Source organism: Porites lutea, chromosome 1 (assembly GCF_958299795.1).
Source record: "Porites lutea chromosome 1, jaPorLute2.1, whole genome shotgun sequence".
NCBI classification, from domain to species: Eukaryota; Metazoa; Cnidaria; class Anthozoa; order Scleractinia; family Poritidae; genus Porites; species Porites lutea.
In genome coordinates this window covers 42,646,765-42,667,455 of record NC_133201.1, presented here as the reverse complement: position 1 = coordinate 42,667,455, position 20,691 = coordinate 42,646,765, and the positions used below count along the sequence as shown (strand labels likewise).

The following is a 20,691-nucleotide window of genomic DNA, read 5'->3' as shown; positions in this document are numbered from 1 at the left end:
ATTTTAGATATTTTCTTATCATAACACAATATAATGTCAGAATTGTTAAGATTCAGAATCCTTTAAATTTTGGTTAAGTAATATTGTTTCTCTTTATCTATTCATCAACTTGACCCTGATAGCAGTAGGGAGGAGGTGGAACCATTTAAAATACTCTAAACTACAATGTATAAGAAAACAGTTAAAATTATAATTATGTGGAAGACATTATTTATATACATGCATACACCTGCATCTCTAATTTAATAGTGGTGATAAGCTACCAGCTCTTGTCATACTTTAAAAATATATTTGACTTTAAATAGAAAAACAGGTTTGAGCAAATATGTCAAAAGCCACATTAAGTTAAACTGCTTGTCTCCAACTAGAATTAAGGAGTCATTCACTTTAAACTTATTATATTGTTTTAACTTAACTTTGGTTAACTTCTTTAAAAAATATTGCTATGCTGTGAACAGTACAATTATTCATAAAATGCTTAAGATTTAACACTTTTTCAAGTTTGAACAGAGTTTTCAAACAGTTATAGATAATGAAAACTTTATTGGTAGATACAATAAATTATGAATAGACCCTTATTATGCTAACTTATTTCACAAAACACGGTAACTAATATAAATAATATATGACATTACACTTCATTAAAAAAAAAATTTTTTTTGGAATGTAAATGTATTTAGTCTGCCTTTAGGACATTAAATCGGTTAGTACAGTAGCTAACATTTACGACATTAACAAGCTTACAATATGATAAGGTTATGTCTTTTATGATCACCTCTTTTCGTCACATACTTAGTTTCAATTACAAAATAATTGACCAATAAATTTATGAGAAATTTAGTTTAAAAAATACTATTGAAAAATTTTTTCCACAAATTTTGTAACCATTAAAACGAATTAGGTATGTTAACCAAATTTACATTCATTTCAAGATGTAAATTCCATGATTAAAATAAAGATGCTTCTTTATCTAATATCCTGTATTTGTGTAGCATGTGAACAAAATTACTTCATTAGAAAGCAAGGAGTAAAGTTTGATTAACCAAAGTTTTAGGATGTCTTAATTGGATCTCAGAAATTTCAGTATGTGTATATGTCATGATTTTCTGTAAGCATGCAATTATGAATTTAAAGCCGTGAAATAAAGATTTTACATCAAGTTAAAATTCAAAGCAACCTCTTATAAACGACAAATAGATAATTAAATGCTTATGCAAATATAGCCCCTTAGAGCCTTGCATGTATGTAAAAGAGAGGATTATTTTGGTACAGTTTAAAAACGTCTTTAATTTTTAAGCACATGTTAAAGGATATCACCAAGAGGTAAAATGGTGTTATTCGGAAAATCATTATTTTTTGTTTTTTGACCTTTAGTTATCATTTGTTACATTTATTTTCAATACCTGAATATCAAACAAGTTAAAGGATATCAGCAAGAGGTAAAATGTTGTTATTCAGAAAATCATTTTCTTATTTTATTACCTTAAGTTACCATTTATTATATTTTTATATTTATTTTCAATATCTGAATATCAAACATATTTAAGGATATTAGCAGGAGGTAAAGTATTGATATTGAAAATCATTAATGCTATTTATTATTATTATTAATTATAATGATACCTTATTTTTATATTTTATTATTTATTTCCAAAACCTGAATATCAAACATGCTAAAGGATATTAGCAAGAGGTCAAGTGGTGACATTGAAAATCATTAATATTTTTATTATTAATTATAATGACACCCTATTTTTACATTTTTATATCCGTTTTGAATACCTGAATATCAAACATATTAAAGGATGCTATCAAGAGGTAAAGTGTTGATTTTGAAAATCATTATTTATTAATTATTATTTAATAATTATATTGTTACCTTATTGTTACATTTTTTTATATTTAATTGCAATTCCTTAATATCAAACAATGCAATAATTAGTGCAAAAAAGTTTTTAAAACTAATATTAAACTTTAACTCCTATTAAAACAACAAATCAGTAATATTGGAGGCAGTGTAAATTGCTGTTTTTAAACTGTTAATGGCATTAATTTTTAATACTTACAATCGAGTGTTTTAAAATCGAGTAACTTTGTGCTGTTAGCAAGAAAATAAACATCAAAATCGTTAAGAGCAGTTAGCATAAATTGTTGAAAAGAAAAGGTTCAGTTAAATCCAACTCGGTTAATAATTAAGAGAGATTGCCTTCTTCAAGAAAACATGGCAAGAAAGTTCATTATACTTAATCTTAGTATTTGTTATAGCATGCAGAGATCTAGCATAATGCTTTAAGCATGCATTTGCCAACTTCAAAGCTTTAAACATGCCATGCCATCCTTTGCTTTTTACCAGAGCAGACTATGGTAGCTGTTGCTTTATTTACACTGGCTTGCATGCACAGAAAACCTGTTCAAGAATTTGAAACTTAGACATTGAGAAATAAACAGTGTTTTAGACATGATGTGTATACATGTCTGTAAATGAGTAGAAAGTACATGCAACTGTTACAGTAAAAACACGCTGGAGTTACACTGATTGGGCATATTCCAGGACAAGATAAACAAGAAGATTGTTACATGTTTATAACAATGCACATTGGCCAGGGATTAAATACTAGAAAGGCAAAGGAAAATAGAAAGTTGGGTAGACAAGAATGAAAAGGTCGTATGCCCTTCACAGTCATGCGCACCCAACTAGCTTTCACTTGTTCCTACTCCTTTCAGGCAACTGGTACAGTTTTCAACAATACAAATTTTCTTTTACTCTGGGACAATCAAGTGCACCCTTATTGTACTGTTAACAAGGGCAGTTTTAAAAGAATGAAAAGAGGCCAGAGAACTTCTTAAGTTGAGATGTATTATGAAGTCTAATATCTACCGTGAAGGCTTAAGTACAGTTAGCTTTAGACAGCTACATTATTTCATTATTTATGCCTTGCACAATAAAAATTCTGGAACAAATCAGTGTGTTCTCGTTACCCACTCTCCCCCATTCAATGCCAACATCACTTAAAACAGAAGACAGCCACTGACCATAACCTACTGACTGGAGGGAGGGGTGAGAACACATCCAAACAATAAACTGTCCAAAAATTTATTTTTTATGCTGGTATGAACATTTTCAGATGCATTCAAATCATTGGTTCACAACTGTAGGACAGCACAAGAAGACGGAATCCATTAGAAAATTGAGTAACTTTAATTTTCAGTTAACAAAAACCTTGAGCATGAATAATTTCAATCATATTGCATTCTTTTTTAAACTTTTCGAGAGCTATAAATGTAATAAGTTATATGAAATAACTCCAAATAAAAGGTTCTCATGGGAGCCCAAGAAAACAACCTTAATAAAAAACAAATTTCGCAAAATGAAATCTTACACATGACGATTTTAACTGTGTTTTCTCAATTCCTGTGACATTTGAAATTCACTTTCTCAGGCTCCTATGAGAACCTTTTCTTGGAGTTATTTGATATACATATAACTTACTGCATTAAGATTTAGAGCTTTTGAAAAGTGTAAAAGAGAATGTGATATGAGAGCAGTGCAATAAATGCTAAATCAGAAAATAGTATAACTGATTTAGAAGCACTACAGATTTCTTCGAATGCTACTTAGAATTGAAGTCTAAAAACAATTGAAGATTAAAAACAAGTCTCCAATTGTATGATTCTTCTGATTTTTCCGATTCTACTATTCTATAACTGAGTGTGTTATTTTACGATTTCATCAAAAACTCCTCCATTTAGCACTTATCGCACCCTTCTGCTTATACATTCTGGTACAAGGTTTTTCCACTGAAAATCAAAATTAATCAATTTCCTGATGGATTGTCTTAATTGCTTTTCATGCATTAATGCGTAATATTTTGATTTAACTCAACGTTATTTAGGTGTTAATTAAAACCGCATGCGAGGCTTTCTTGAACTAGCCAGTTCCTGTGAATAGCAATTTTGCTTGGAATCTCGAATCATCCACCTTGAGAGCAGCAGTCACATGCATTCCTGTTTACCACTAATTAGATATCACCACCAGGCATCCAGCATGGGCGAAATAATTACAGCTTTATGTCACTTACCTTGGCTGTTTACTCCTGCCAGTTATTTTGTACAATTTAAGCTTAATGCACACTAGGCAACTATTGCAACAATTTCATTGTCATGGCAACAGTTTTCCCCACGTGACACACCCAAAAGGCTGTCACAGGGACAAAATGTGGCCTCTATTATGCAATGGTATCATTCAAACAGTCACGGACAAAACAGGACATAAAAGTCATAATGTATTTCGGAATTACAGAAGTACATGTAAATGAGGAGGTTGCCACAATTTGCTGCTGCATAACATCACCTAGTGTACATCAAGTTTGAACTTACATTTATCATGTAGTAGCCTAATTTACTGTTAGCACAACACTTTTGTTTGAATGGTTTTAATGCTTTTTACAAAGAATGCATCACACTGAAGCCTGATCTGCAGTTTGCTACTCTGACAAAATAATTTTTAAAAACACTTTAATGTCAATATTGCCCATTATCCAAGGCAAATCTCAAAGGAATTCACAATTCCTCCTACAACCATGATTCAAATTTACAACAACCATGATCATAAACTTGGTATTTCAAAAGTGTTTTCTACAGGAATGTTATGATAAAAGTAAACTGTGCTACTTGTATTACATTCCAAGATGTCAACCAAAGCCTAGTGTGCATAAGCTACAACTGTACCTCCTGTAAAACATCGCCATCAATTATTTTTACAAAATTGCAGACTACACATCAGAGACCTTTAGCATCCGGTTTTTCAAGGAAAACCGCAAACCCGAGAATGTCACGTGACTATGGTTTTGCAGTCGAGTTTGCAGTTTTCAGTTCACGCTTGAAGGGCAGGAAGGGCATCCAGCGGTAAGCGACTTACGGCAAGTTTTTTTCCCACTTAAAATTGTACAGCCTCATGTTTAAAGGCACAAAGTAGTTTTCTTTATCCGTCTGTGATGTGCTTGTTGGATTTTTGAACTCAAATAAATGAATTACCCCTAACAACATGGTGGCACTAAAAAATGAATGCCCTGCTAAAATTTGAAATCCTGGCAATGTGAAACTGCAAATGTATAACTGCAAACTGTAGTTTGTGGTTTCCCATAAAAAAAACCGTATGCTAAAGGTCTCTAATAAATTCAATGAACCTGTAAGGGGAAAAGGTCATGAACTCACCGAAATGGTACGCAAGCCATTTTCAGCCTGTCGGTTCTTTATGTACTCAGAAAGTTTGGCATACGCAACAAATTCATTCAGGAAGGTTTTGATACCCAGTAATTCAGCAACAACATCACAGTCTCTCCATTCCACACCCATGATGAAGGCAACGGGTCGAAGAACATACGAGCAAATGTACTGTAAGGAATGAAAGGGGTGAAGTGAAATTTACTCTTACACCTGTCTTAAGTATATGTAAGAACTAGTGAGAAAAACAACCTTAAATAATAAATTGTTCTAATTAACAGTTCCCTGCTAAGGCTAACACAAATGATGGCAGAAATGACAGCCATAGACTTTTACACTCCCACAATTACAGACGCTGTACAGCAAAAATCAGAAATAAAGTTCAAACCTCAAAACTGACTTCTGGTTTCCCAACCATGGACCCCAACCATGACAACACTCCATTGAAAAATGCAAGAAATGCCAGGAATGCAATCAAATTGGCAGCAATATTGGCAACTAATGCAATGGCAGTAGAGGCACCCTTGGCAGCGGCTTCAATGACATTTCTTTCATTCCTACAAAATAAAATAACACAAACAGGAATTGGGTTTCAGATTTCTCTTACCCTTTAAATTCAGTTGGACTCCATAGAGCTGTCATTTAGAATTTCCTTGCAACTATGAGCACTACTGCTAGCAACTGAAATAAATTCCTAATTGGTTCAATGTTGCATGTTCTACATGCATTACTGCATAGCCTGGAATGTGAAATCTTAGTGACAGCCCTGACCCCTCTAAAAAAACTGGAGCCTTTAAATATATTTGTCACTAGACTTCACGCAACACAAAAGAAATTCTAGAAGTTTGAAGTACAAATGGTACATGCAGTGTAACTACATGTACAGTGCTCCAAGCTGAGACCGTTTTGGTTGCCATAGTGAGTAGAAAAAAAATTCACAACTAAAATTGCCATGAAAGTCGCCAATTTGGTGACCTGTGTTCAGCGATCATGTGCCAAGCTATTCCCAAGAAATTCCCAACATTTTGCAAGATGCGTTTTTTCTAGCAGTTAGTGTTTATGGTCTTTTTAAGATAAAATTTGTGTTAAATATTGTGTATGCTCTGTTTTCCTGATAATTTGCCTAATTTCACGCTGGCTCTCTGGGTATAAAGCATTGATATGTCGCGTGCACCTCCAAATTCGATAACGATGGTTGGGCAGCCATTTTGATTCTTTCAAACATTCATGTAGTGTTGCAGAGAGTGTCCCTTTTTTCTGGCAACGAATTTTTTATGTCTGGCGACATGACTTTAGGTTGCCAAAAGGCCACATTGAAAAATGTTGAGCTTGGAGCACTGATGTATAATACACTACAAAAGTGCACAAGAGACATTTTGACAGGACTAAGAGAAGGAACGTACAGGGAGAAATCTAGGAGTTCCACTCAAAATCTTCAGACCACATGGGGAGTCCAAACAAAGGAAACATGTCAGTGTAAAATGTATTGTCAGAAATGACCTAAAAGGAAAAAGGTGACCACTGCCTACGGAAGGAAACCAAACCTGTGAACATATAATATCATGTTCAAATGACTAACCCCTTAGGAAGATCAATTTCATCCTCATTCAAAGTCTCTGGTATTTCTATTTCAGGATACATTAACTTAGAGATGGCAAGAGCAGCTGGGGCAGACATCACAGAGGCACTTAACAAATGGGAAGCTGATACTCCAAATTCAATGTACGCTGCTAGTACACCCCCAGCAATGGTCGCAAAACCTCCAGTCATTATGGCATGAAGCTCGGACATTGTTACATGCTCAAGGAAAGGCCTGACCATGAGAGGTGCCTCAGTCTGAGTGGAGAAGAAATCAGTAAACATTAGCAGAAGCAGGACAGAAATACACGTAAATTTCCAAAATAATGAAGGAATGCATTAAGTCAAATGCCAAGTGACTTCTGATCTAGTTAGAAATTCTCCATTGGATTCATAATGAGTACAAGGCCATTTGCAGTCTTGTTCATTTTATTATATGTGGTTACAGTACCGCTTGACTGACCAGCACAGAGTCAAAGCCTTTTTTTTATGCCATTGATAATTTTTATCTAACTGACTGGTTATGTGTTAATAATATTTATGAGAGAACTACAACTACATGCACATGTAGATGTACCAAAGAGGCAAAAATTATTAAGCAGTTACAGAAGCCAAACTGAGAATGAATGCTTCCAATGGTATGCAAGGTTGGAACACCCTGTTCAATCGCTTCCATTTGGTAGATATATTTACAAAACAAAACTTGCCTCTTACTCATTTCATTATGACATAGCTAGAATATTCGCCTCATCAAATTCAATAGCACGAGCGTGTTACATATTCCCATTGAGCACACTGATGACATCAATAAACTGTACATCGAGTTCTTGTGAGCTTAGCAATCCTCCCAAGACGTCTCCCAAGTGCATCCACAACTTAAAAGTACATGATCAGAGCTGTCATCAAGGGCCATAACCCGTAACACCTGTAACGGAAGAGCTCACTTGATGTTACAGGTGAACCTTGTTTGCTACAGCTGCTTCAAAACTTAATGACAGCCCTGGCCATGAAGCATTTACCGTGTGTTTTATAACATAAATTTTAGAGAAAACTTTTGAATTTGTTAACCGATAGTAGGGAAAAGAGGTACAGAATGTAAGTGTTGTTGTCATCTGCGAGTGCTGTTAGGGCTATGGCATGTGCAAATCATTCTTTGCAAACTTGTTTCTCTCAAAAAGAACTTTTCATTGAATATGGAACTTTCAGTCTTTTTAAATGTTACATTATCTTGAACGACTTGAGTAAGCTTTCTCTCAGTTTCAAGATAAAACAAAAGTATAGGTAAAAAATATAAGCTTAGTCACATAGACATTGATGAGTACTGCTTTTAGTGTGCTGCAAAATAACACTTTAAGTTAACTGCTGCATTGATTACTTTGATATTGTTGTAAAACAAATTAGTTCAAGTTTCAGCAGTGCGTATGTCAAGATATTGAGCACTTGGGAAGTTTGGAGAGCACTCAAGAGGCAAGAGTTGCTTTCTGCTGCACTTCGAGCAACTCTTACACCTCTTTCGTGCTCTCCGAAATTCCCGCATGTTCAATATCTTGACAAATGCAACTTATGCATGAACTAACTGTTAAATTTATATATTAAAAATATCAGCACCTGCCCAATAAAAATGTTACCAGCAGCATTCAAAGACTCTACACCAGATGTCTTCATGGTCTTCTGCATGAGCCACGCAATCTTCTTGATTATCACTTGCATTATACCAATGTAGTAACAAACAGAAATCACAGAACTGAAGAAAATGACAACAGGAAGAACCTGCAAAGTAAAACATGACACAGCATTCACGTAAGAAAATTATACAGTCTGCTAAAACTTTATGTAGTACACTACATAGCGACAAAGAAAATTATGTCCAATAGGCCAGGGCTAGTGGATTTTGCCATCAGGCCAGTGAATTATGTTCTTAACTTGGCCAATGGGTCACGGTGCAAAGAAAATCATTTTTACAGCTTGCTATTCGGGCAAGCTGAAGCTAGCATTTACTAGCCCAGTCGTCATTTCAACTAGCCCCCAAAACTTTTTGTTCTTCTGTTATTCAAATTCCTCACAAAACATCACTTGCCCGTCGGGCAAGTTAAAAACCGAATTCACTAGCTCAATAGCAAAAACCACTAGCCCCGGGCTATCAGACAGTACTTTCTTTGCACGCTGCAATGGGTAAGTGAAGTTTTTGGGAATTCAAATTACAAATTCAAGCACTGTAACACAATTTAAAACTTAATGTGGACTTTTTTTTTTAGCTTATCTGAAAAGGGGAAATTTGCAAAAACAAGTATCACAGTTACATGACTAGAAATTGTGTGATCCACACGACCTTCAGATAAAAAGCAAGACTTCAGAGGCCTCATAGCCTCGTAATAAATGGTGTAATTTATAAACAAATAATCAATAATTAACCTTGCTATGTGGCAAGTTGACACATATAAGTGATAATATTGTTACAAAAGCCATGAAAGAGAATTTTCGCATGAAGTAAGAAAGAAATAAAAGAAGACATGCAAGTAAGGGGTTTCAAGGATGAAGCACCGACAATCGACGAAAGGCATCGTGTACGTTGCTCGGAGAAGTCTGCTGCTTTTTTCCCCCCAAAGAAGAAGCAACTAGTTTGAATAACGTCACAGGGCAAAAATAGAATTTGTTCACACGAAAATGTAGGTAACTTAGTAATTATCATTTGCTCATTGCTTGTACATGTAGGAGTTCTTTGTGTGGCTAATACAGTTGACTCCCGATAACTCCAAGCTCGAGCTATCTTGAACCAAAATCGTTTTCCCCTGGATTGCCATCATACATTTACTGTAATTTTACCCTCAATAACTCAAACCCTTAATAACTCAAACCTCCCACAAACTCGAAGTAGTTTTTGTTTCCCCTCAGATCATTTCGATACAATAATATTTTACTCTTGATAACTCAAACCAATTGTTTTGAGCCCTTAAAAAGTCGGGAAAAAACAGTCTACTGGTGTCCAAAACATTGAATTTTGCTTTCCCATTGACGTGTTGTAGGCATATAGTTTACTAGTGGAGGTTGATGTTGTTTATCACAATTCTCACGTTAAACAGGTTTACTTCTCAAAACAGTAAAACGCATGCTCTATTTAGGCAATGTTTTGTTACGTTATGTTCTGATTTATAATCTAGAAGTATCTTTCAATTTTCACTTAACATTTCTACAATTAACTGTGATTAAAATGTTCACTGTGCAGTAAAAACTGTTTTTTTTCCTTACTCCCGGCTATTATTTTCGAGCTCCCGATAACTTGAACATTTTTCAATTTTCCTCCAAGGTTTGGGTTATCAGGAGTTGACAGTATATCAAAATTTGACTTACAGCTGGAAAACCAAATAACTTGCTCTTTTGTACTCAGTTTAGTCCTCTCAGAACTAGAAATCGTGTATGAGGGCTTTGCAAATTTAAACATTGTCTGAGGGAGCATTCTCCCAGACACCGCACGAAAACATGGACTACTGGCCTCTTGTTGATACAATTGGTTACTCTAATCAAACCTGCTGGCTACTTGAATTCTTATCCAAACCCCTGCAAGTACTGTTAGAATGGACACATTGCCTGCTACATTGTATGGCAAAGTTCAATTAATCACCACAAAAATATTAAAAGATAACTTATGAAGGGCTAGCCCTTTCATCAGACAAAATGAGGAAGGCTTAGCTCTAAAAACTTTTTAATTCTTTTACACTGTTGAGCTAATTAATTCACTCTATCAAGCTAAATTCTTTAACATGCAGATCAATAATAAAATAGAACGGTACCTTGAAAGCAAAGAAGTGTTTTGTGTAATCAGCTCCAAACACAAATTCAGCGCCCACATTGGTGTAATCAAGAAATATGGAGACTTGGTTTCCAAGTCCTTTGAATGCGTTGAAGCCAACTGAAGTCCGCAGAATGAGGACACCAAAAATGAACTGCAAAGCCAGTCCCCAAATAACAGGGCGCCACTTAACCTAAAGAGATAGTCACATGATTAAAACTATATTACGTACTTGCTGACTTCTACTGGCAACTCTTTTTTAACACATTCACAGGTCGGAGAGCATGTCTTTGTGCCACTTGTGATGTAATTAATTTAACTTTTACTGAGATGACTTGACATCTAACTTGTTTTCAAATTGTGGAAATCACACTATGTTGTACCCTACAGCACACCCTGTTAGAATGAACCAAGTTAGGGTAAAAATTGAGAAGATCAGAGTTACAAGAGGAGACTGGTTATGAAAAGCTGCAAACATCAAAGATAAAACAACGCTGTTGCAGTTTACCTTATTATAGGAAATTAACGCTCCATGAAATTAAGGTATTGGAAATTAATGCGACTTAAATTAACGCGAATTTAATGGGAAACAACTTTCGAATAAAGAAAATTAACGCGAAAGAGGAGGTAGAATTTCATAATAACTCGAAATATTGTAAACCTTCGCCTTAGCTTTTGGGAAAGATGAAAAATAAAGGGTAAATGGAAAGAAAGAAAGCTTGTAGTTAATGTTTTTCAGGTGTCAAGAATGTCTGGACAGGTTCCAAAATTGGGGTTAAAATACTGGAGTGCGGAAATTAACGCTGCACTTAATTAACATCGCAGAAATCAACGCTCAACAAAATTAATACGACTTAAATTATTACGAATTTTAACGATTCGCGTTAATTTCATGAAGCGTTAACTTCCTATAATAAGGTATTTGGAAGCTCCTTAATGGTGCACAATCCTTTGTTTCTGTTCAGAAATTGGGAATAAATAAATAATTATCAATGTGATGTTTTTACTGGCCAATAAGATCAAAATGATTGGAATTGCTATATTAGTTTTACTATTTTTGCCTTTTTTCTCTTAAGTTATTTCTTAACAAATTATTACTACTACTAACAATGCTACTGAACGTTGTGCACCGTCAGGTCCACAAAAACATATAACAAAATAGTCCTTGTGGGCTTCTTAACCATCAGCAATCTATAACTATGAGAAGACGTGACACATGAATTGTTTACCTAAGTAATAAAAGTGCATGAGTTGGGTTAAAATGCTTGCTACAATAAAATATTGGAATGAACATTGTGCTGTAGTTAAGATAAAAACAAATCAGCTATTGCAAGATCACAGTGTTCAACCTAGAAAATTAATCAAAGTGGGCTATATGTCTTTCATACATGTAGCATTTGCTCATTTCAAAAATGGTCTGGGTCTAACTACATTGTATGAAACAAATGACTTCCCTAGCCCATCTTCATGCCTTTCAGATTAAACTGCCATCCTCTTTTGCGTAAAAAATTAACCTAGCTTAATAGTTTCATAATGAAACGAAAACAAAGGAACAAATTGTGAATCCATCGGCAAAGCAATGTACTAAGCAGAAACTTGAATGTATGCTCCAGTCTCAGTGCAATTAAGACAATTTAAAATCTAAAATATATTTCTGCCAATGGGTACACTATGACAACCGCTGGAAAATAAGAACCTATTAAGAACCTTATCAGCCTGAATTGTGAAAAATTACCCTACAATATAAGACCCCAGGGCCAGGGTTTTTTCCCGGCTACTACGAATGTGGCCTCCCGCTACTTTCAAAGGAAAATGGAAGAAACATAGAAAGAAAAGAAATCCCTAGCTGTTTGATTCCCCGCCTACTTTTTATATTTGCCTGGCAACTGGAAATCTTAGTGACAACCCTGAGACCCTGCTCAGCCTAACGTCGAAAATTCTAAGTTTTTATATGTGGGTTTTTACTGTATTTCAATATGTGTCAGAAAGGAATATTCCACGTCACTGAGGCAAAAATGCAGCCTAGAGTGAACACTGAGATCATCTACATAAGATACATGTAACATACTAACTGCAAAAGAGGAGAGCTAAAGAGAAAACTGCAAGAACTGTGAAGGAAAGGTTCACATCTCACCTTTCTAGGATGTCTGGAAAACAACCAGCAAAACAGGATATTAACAACTAGCCCGGCTATAGAAACAAACCGCTCTGGCTGCTTTGCAGTGTCAAGTCCAAAGAAAATTCCAAGAGCCACCAAAACAAGCACAAGAAAAACCCTGGAATGAAACACAAAGTCACGCAAATGAACAATGAGCAACACCTCCTGAACAACTTACTATAAAGCCTTAAGTACTACCCTCTCTCAAAAAGCACTCTCTTAAAAAACGTGTGAGCATCACCTCTTTGACTCTAAAATTTAAACAAAGAACCCACCCTCGAGTACCTACAATCTTGAACAAAACTCTTGAGAAAATTGCATACTTAAGGTGACGTTACACAAGACAATTCAGAACGATGATTTTTAGCGCAGCACAGCATTTCGAATAGTTACAACAATGTTCCAACATTGCAACGCTGTGTTGCGCTAAAAATCGTCGTTGTGAATCGTCCCGTGTAACATCTCCTTTAAAGAGCAGTTAATTTTTAAATATCGTAGCTGTAGCAATTCTTTGTCCCTCCCCTTGGAAGCAGTGCCGTTGTCTTCAAAAAGCATCATCCCTGGGCTTTTTTAGGGGAGGGGGTTTTCTTAATCCAAAGCCCCTGATTTGGAAACAGTTCTGTTGAAAAACTTAGTCCACATCAATGAAAAAACGTTCTCAAGTAGTTATGTCCAGGATTGTGCTTGATAAAGTACAGGACCATGAAAATCTGGCCAATTAATGAGGATGTCAGATGAAAAATGACTGGTTTTCTTTATGATACCTGCATTCCCGGAAAAATTTTGGCCTGAAAAATATACTAATAATATACTAGTCACAAATAATGGTAAGACTGCAGGGTCCTGCTGTATTAATAATTTCTAGGAACACTCTTTTCACGGTCTCACAATAAATTTTAAGAATAATCCATTGTAAAGTTTATGTGTTTTTCACTTGATCATTCTCTCCTAAATTGACTTGAACTAACATATATACCACTATATATTGTAAGTTATAACATGTAAACCATCTGGTTTGCTTACATCAAAATTTTGAATTCAATTTTGCATGTATATATAATACTGTACAGGTCTACAGTACAACAGTCACGTAAAAGAAAAGTGTTTCATGTACATACCATTTCAAATACCGCCACCGGCTTTCCACAGCATTCACAATAGGTTCTATACACACTCTGAATATGTCAGCTCCACAATGATCCCGGATAAACATGTATGTCATGCAGAACCACAGAAACATTGTTATGCCAAAGAGCCACTTAGCGTGCTCAAATCCACTAACAGCTATTGCTACAATGCTGTAGATCAGCAGTAAAACAGTGACACAGATCATGATCACAGTCATACCATGCCGTTCCCACAGGTCACTCAACTTATTCATCTCGGGTGAGTCTTCCCACTTTGCAACAATAACGTGGTAAAACTTCTTTTGATGATTGGTATGGCCATCGTCCGGCTTCAGGCTAGACTTCGACTCATTAACACCTGACATCTCTAAATGATCAAGCTACATGAAGGAAATGGGAAAAAAGCATGTCAGCATTAATTATTACAAAAGTTACATTATTACCAGCCAAACTAACCCATGTGCAAGTACAATCAAAAGGTTCAAATATTATGCTTGCCCACAAAACACTCTCACAAATAGGGCAATCATCTACTATATCCCAATATCCCACTTTCAATGTTAAGTCATTGTCTTTGTTTGTTCCCCTTACGACTTGCTATCATGCAGAATTTCAAAATATCAAACATGAGAAACTTGAGTGTTGGTTGGTTCTACGACTGGTTCTTGATTTTATTAGAATTTTCTAGTTGCGTTTATTATTACATTTAGTTATATTTTTGATCTGAAAAGTTTTGGCTACTGCCATTGTATGGGTTTTCCAAAGTGAGTGTATCAAAGAAATACTGTTGGAACCAAATAGTCATCAGAACTCAACGCTTTTCAGTCCTTTAAGTTTTGGACCTGTCAGCGTGAGGTTTACAAATTTCTTGAAAATCTAGAGTTGGCTTTATAAATATATTGTTATCATTATTGTTTATTATATATATGGTAGTTGTCTACAATCGGCGACAAAATTGTTGAGACATCGTACTTAAATAGGGTAATTTCGGAGAACAACAGATTCCGCACCCCTCCCCTGTCCCCTCCATTCAAAGTTGGGGTGTTTGTTGTTTTCTATAGGCAGCTAAAACTAGGGCACAACATTGCACGGAGGGGATGGGGGAGGAAAGCTATATTTCCTCCTTTTGAAGTTAATAAAACGTAAAAAAGCCCAGTTTTGGACGAAGTGTCTCAACTCATTTTGTCACCGATTGTCTGAATCGAAATCTACGTGCTGTTGTCTTAAGTATTAGCACCGGTTAGGAGACAGTAACTAGTTGAGATTACTATATACACCGCGTCGTTTTTCAGAAGATAGATAAGATACTCATATAACCCCTTTCCTGTGTTTTTCGAGGGAAAATTAGTTTTGACAATCTTTGTACTCGGTAGTGTTTTCAAGTAATTACGCAGCATACCCAAGTACCGAATGATTGATTTTCCTCTGGTAACTAAGTGTGATCGGTAGGAATCGATGGCAGGTAATATATTGTATCTGAATATATCCCTAGTAAGTTCGAAGTGTTTATTCGAAGTTTGGCTATTTGATAAGGGTGGGATGGACGATAAAATAGCCATGCTTGCTATGCACAGGAGAATTTTCAGGAAAAATGTTCCAACTTCTAACACACAGCAAAGCTGCATAGCATCGCTAAATCTCAGGGCTTTCATTAGAAGCCGGCTACCGCCGGAGCGCCGGCGGCTGCGAGTCATCGAGTCACCGGCTACTTGGCCAGGTTTGTCAGCAAATCCTCCAAAAATATAGCTCTTAAAATGTTTACAGCCTACCCATTTTTCAGTTGAAATAAATCTGATAAAATATAGTGCAAGCGCACTCTTGCCTTGAGAATTTTGGAATAAAGCATATATCAACACGATTTCTGTACCGCGACGGATTGCAACTGATTGAGAAACGTTCAGCCATTTTCAGCGGTATCATAATGAAATTTAGCCTCGCGCCCAAACTATTACCAAGTGGTTGGTTGAACAAAGATGGCGGCCAAGCGTAGCCTCGGACAAAGTGAATTGTTTTCATTCTTAACAAAGAAACCACGAACTGGAACAGGTATTTTGAATAAATTTTGACTTTGCAATTGTTTTCTCATAAACCCATAGAACTGTCAGAAACAGTACTGAAATTGTCAAAGTATAAATTACTACTGAACTAGTGGCCAGTGTAATCATCAAAATTATTTGAGGAGGAAGAAGTTTGTCAAGATTTTGATGAAGAAATTAGCTATACTTTCAGTTGAATGACAGCATCTTCTCATAGCTTTACGACCACACTGGCTATATATCATGATGTTTGGTGTAAATTTAAGGGTGGGGTTGCAGCTTGGGCCTTGGTAAGTCACGTGGCAAGCACTCCTGCTAAACTCAATTACCTTACATGTTCACAAAAGCTCTTGAAAAACACACAGAAATCTGCCAATTGAAGGGATTATGGTATGCATCATTAACTTTACTTTCTCATGCCAGGAATGCTGGAAATCACATTTCCGAGCTTCTAAATTTCAAAATTTTCTAGGGGAGCATGTCCCCAGACCCCCCTAGAAAAGGTGGCCTTCGGCCACCTAAATAGTCACAGCTGCCTACTTCAAATCTTATTGAAAGCCCTGAAATCTGTGCCGCAGATTCGTTGCCCATATACCCATAAGGGTCTTTAAAGAAGGAGGAGACTGGCCACGAGTAACCAACTTTGTTCTTAAAAGATAATCAGATTGTATTGTTTTGTATTCATCGTGGTTACTCTTGGAAATTCCTCCTAAAGAGCAATTTTAGCCATTATAACCACTTTAATGCCTAAAAAACTATTAAGTTTCCTATCCTTTTCACTTTGTTCTTTGTTTCGATGCGTTTTGATAAAGGAGAGAATAAGAAATCGTGCGTAATGCGCCGCATTGCATGATGTCAAGGCACGGTTAAGCGTGACACGAAATGTCAGGCACTGAAAATAACGAAATCGCCTTATTCTAATTGTTCTAAAATAGCTATGATAAAGTCGAACACAACAAATAAAAAGCCACCAGGGGGTCTTACATCCCAGCATAAAGAAATGAATTCAATTACCTTTCTAAAGGACGTACAGCCACTTTTGAGATTCAGACAATCAGCGACAAAATTGTTGAGACATTGTACTTAAATAGGGTAATTTCGGAGAACAACAGAATCTGCACCCCTCCCCTGTCCCCTTCATTCAAAGTTGGGGTGTTTGTTGTTTTCTATAGGCAGCTAGAACAAGGGCACAACATTGAACAGAGGGGATGGGGGAGGAAAGCTATATTTCCTCCTTTTGAAGTTAATAAAACGCAAAAAAGCCCAGTTTTGGGCGAAGTGTCTCAACTCATTTTGTCGCCGATTGTAGCAGCAATTCCCTGAATTTCAGTGGATAAAATTTATTAGTACATACTAAAACAGTGGATAGTGTTTTTCGGGCGCTCTGATTGGCTACTGAATCAGTGAATATCCAGCACTATTCACGGATTCACCTCCAGTTCCTCCGAGCGAGCGTAGCCAAACTCGCGTAGGTTGCGAGCAAAATGCTTTCCCGGTTTGCTGCCATAACAAACTAAGAAATTTCACGCAAGCAAGCTATTTCCGAAATACATGAAGAAGTTGACGAAGTTCGGTTTGGAAGTTTTAACAGGTAAAGCTTTGTCTTTTTGACTTGAATAGTTATCGATAAAACCGGTGAAAAAGTTTTTTGTTTACAAATGCAAATTAAGCTTACCGGTAAGTCTTGCATTATTTTATTTAGTTGACTTGTTCATAAATAAGCTTAAAACTAAATTTAATAATCTTTTTTACCAAATTATTTTAAATACAAACAGAATTCACAACTCCTTTTGAAGAAACTTCCCCGCAAGAGCTAAACAAACGCCTTCAAAAGTTTTATTTGTCGCTAAGACAAAGCGACGACCGCGGCCGTTTGGTCATCCTGCGCCAAAATTGTAATCGTTGGCAACAGTAAATGAGTCAAAAATCATCATTTTGTGCTCGATTATCTCACTTCGCGGCCTCCGTAAATATCCAATACTAGCCACCTCCACTTTGGTGAATAATTGTTATCTATCAGGAATAACACCAGCCTATTTATCAACTTGTAAACAACAGTTTGGGCAGACTGTTACCAGAAAATGGCTCAACCAGCTTCACACCACATTTTTCAGCAAAAATTTCAAGAAGCAAATGCGATGAATTGAATGCTCTCACATTGTAGAATTTCACTGCATAGTGACAGAAATAGACAGAAATTGATATATCTTTTGTAAAGTCACATTTTTAATTCTTAAAATAAACAACTTGTGTCTGACAATCTCATACATTTCCGGCGTCTGGAATGTTGTAGTCGCGGAGTTTAATATTACAACTGTGAATGATCTTTGCATGACTTCAGTGTCAACTTTGAAAGTAAAATATTGTTGTTCGAGTGAGGCCTTTATTTGCTGTTAAATTAAAAATTAAGTTAAAATCTGAGCTTTTGCTGATCAATGCCATCACCAGTGTCTGTTCAAACGGCTTATATCCACAGAAATGACCACTTCATCCACTTTTTAGGTGTCTATGTTCACCAGATGGTGTCTGCTTTACAAACGTTTCACTCAAAGTAATTGAGGGAGGAAATTTGGGACTTGGGGTATTGCTCACTTTACAGAGGGTTAATAATACAGGTTTCACTACCGTACTTAATCACTCGCAGCTACTCATTAGCACTTCGCTTGCACCTTACAAGAGTACAATAAAGTATTATAATTTGTAGTTCGAACGAACAAATCATGAAAATCAGCGGATAAGGTTCTGAAAACAGATATAAAAGAAAAATGGCTATCGCTGCAATTTTCTTGAAAAAGTATAAAACAGGACAAACTGCATTGTTGAAGGTGCATTTGGATCACCGAAGTAAGCAGACTTTTACCTAATTATATTAGTTCCACAATGATAGCGAATTCAGCGACGCCAAAACAGCGGTGCAGAACAAACCAACCGTAGCAGAGAACGACAAATAATCCACAAGTTCCTCGCATTTACCATGACCGCGTTTGTATCTAAAGTATCAGATTCATCTGTTTCTCGTAACATTTCACCAATAGTAACTTTCGTACCAAGAATTGAGCTTATTGTTCACTTAAAGCTCAATAAATTCAGAACGAAATGTTGCGTCATAAATTTAGCAAAATCGCCCACAAATATGAAATGCAAATTAATGGTTCACTTTCTCAAAGAAAAGAGCGAGATTGCTGGAAGAAGAAGATAAAACACGCTTCACAAAGCAAAGTAAAAAACACGTCTGTCTGACAAGAAACCCCAGTGTGCTTGATCAGAAGCATATATCCCAACGGATCAAAAATGTTGCCGGCTTGATCGTGCAGTCTAGCGGAACTCTTTATCCAAAGAAAATAGTCAAGTTATAATAAAAGACTATTCTTCGTATTTGTAAATTGTGGATAAAATGAAATGCACTGCTTTTACCAAATGCACCAAGAAACGGAATCACATTACTAGAGTGTAGCTTTGTACTTGTTTTCAACCAATATAAGCTTATCTCTCAATGCCCTTCGACTTCGTATTCGGCAATTATCATTTGAAAGTAAGACAAACGAAGATATAAGTCAAGATACACTTACCGAAGTCATCTTAGCAGAATGAGTATTTCCGTGAAATTTAGCACAACTTTACAAACTTTAACTCGACGGTAAATGTTCCACACAAGCACGTGGTAATCCGAAGAGAAGTTATGCGTCGTAGTTGAAATAGTGAGAATAGCGCGTGACGTCACGCATAAATAATTAACGCCTTTGATTCAATGAACTCGTACAACCATTAAGAAACAATACGGCAAGAATTACCATACGACAAAAATGCTTCATATATTTTTTCAGCGATCTGTTAAGGTTAGAACGAAGATGTTTTATTTCGAATGCTTTGTCTAGTTTTGTCAGATAGGCAGGGCTATGAATTTTAGAGCGAAAGTTTTAACGCACGTGGGACGCTCGAGTCGACTCATTCTTTCCACTCCTCGTGGTCGCAATTATAAACAAATGAAAGGTCTAAAATTACCAACAAAATATATCGTAAGGAGGATAATATAATGACGTACCATCATGGATTTTTCATCTTCACCTTCGTCGCTAAGAGCACTGCGTAATCCATCGACAACACAGCCACTGTCTTCGAGATTAACCGCGGTTTTTCTTGGCGGGCTTTCCATAGTTTATCGCGGAGTATTCAAGTAAAATCAGCTTGTAACTGAAAAAAGAAGCAAAGCGATCGGCATCAAGTATAGTATATTTCGAACCACTATCCAGTTACGATAAGATAGCTTTCACTTATTCCTTGGTTGCGTTGAAAACGGAAATTTTATGAAAGCATGTAAACGGCGCGAACGCTGAATTTGGCGCCAACGACAGAACACATCGTGGTGTTCCGAAGCGTGTTACTCACCGAAAAATCTCTCTAAACTCTTCAGACTTCAGGAACGAGCGAGAAAGAAGTAGCTCGCTGATGTATCAGTGATTTACAGGAAGGATATACTCGGGGAGGAAAACTGTAACGAAAAAACGGAGAAGGAAAGGATGTTTACAGCAGGACAGATTGATTGAAGACTGCTGTGCGAGGCTCATTTGTCGAAATTTGTTCTTGGCGCGAAGATTGAACCAGCCAATGAAAAGGTTCAGCCTGATCACGTGCCTCATTTTACCCGCGAAACAAATCGGCGCGTCACGTCATTGGTAAGAGGGAGCTCAAAGCAACAACGACGGATAGGGTCTATGGCTACGAAAGGTGTATTCAATCTGCTTCAACTTTATCGCGCTTATTCCATCTCGTTCAATTCGTCAA

At 36.3% G+C, this 20,691-nt stretch overlaps 1 protein-coding gene across 4 annotated transcripts in view; it reads right to left on the bottom strand.

Annotated features, from left to right (window-relative positions):
• LOC140951582 (solute carrier family 28 member 3-like) overlaps window positions 1-20,453 on the bottom strand; it is a 31,870-nt gene extending 11,417 nt beyond the window's left edge. For 2 of the 4 annotated variants that reach the window (XM_073400877.1, XM_073400884.1), the window contains exons 1-9: window positions 20,296-20,453; window positions 19,952-20,100; window positions 13,865-14,253; window positions 12,723-12,864; window positions 10,590-10,781; window positions 8,410-8,571; window positions 6,803-7,059; window positions 5,612-5,780; window positions 5,215-5,394 (exon numbers count right to left, since the gene is read on the bottom strand). In XM_073400877.1, the coding sequence (XP_073256978.1) occupies window positions 5,215-5,394; window positions 5,612-5,780; window positions 6,803-7,059; window positions 8,410-8,571; window positions 10,590-10,781; window positions 12,723-12,864; window positions 13,865-14,253; window positions 19,952-20,062 (1,602 nt within the window). In that variant the 5' untranslated portion in view covers window positions 20,063-20,100; window positions 20,296-20,453. Of the gene's footprint in view, window positions 1-5,214; window positions 5,395-5,611; window positions 5,781-6,802; window positions 7,060-8,409; window positions 8,572-10,589; window positions 10,782-12,722; window positions 12,865-13,864; window positions 14,254-19,478; window positions 19,602-19,951; window positions 20,101-20,295 lie in introns of those variants that run through there. The other 2 variants (XM_073400869.1, XM_073400891.1) reach the window with 2 other exon arrangements.
• Between the last annotated feature and the right edge of the window lie 238 nt (window positions 20,454-20,691).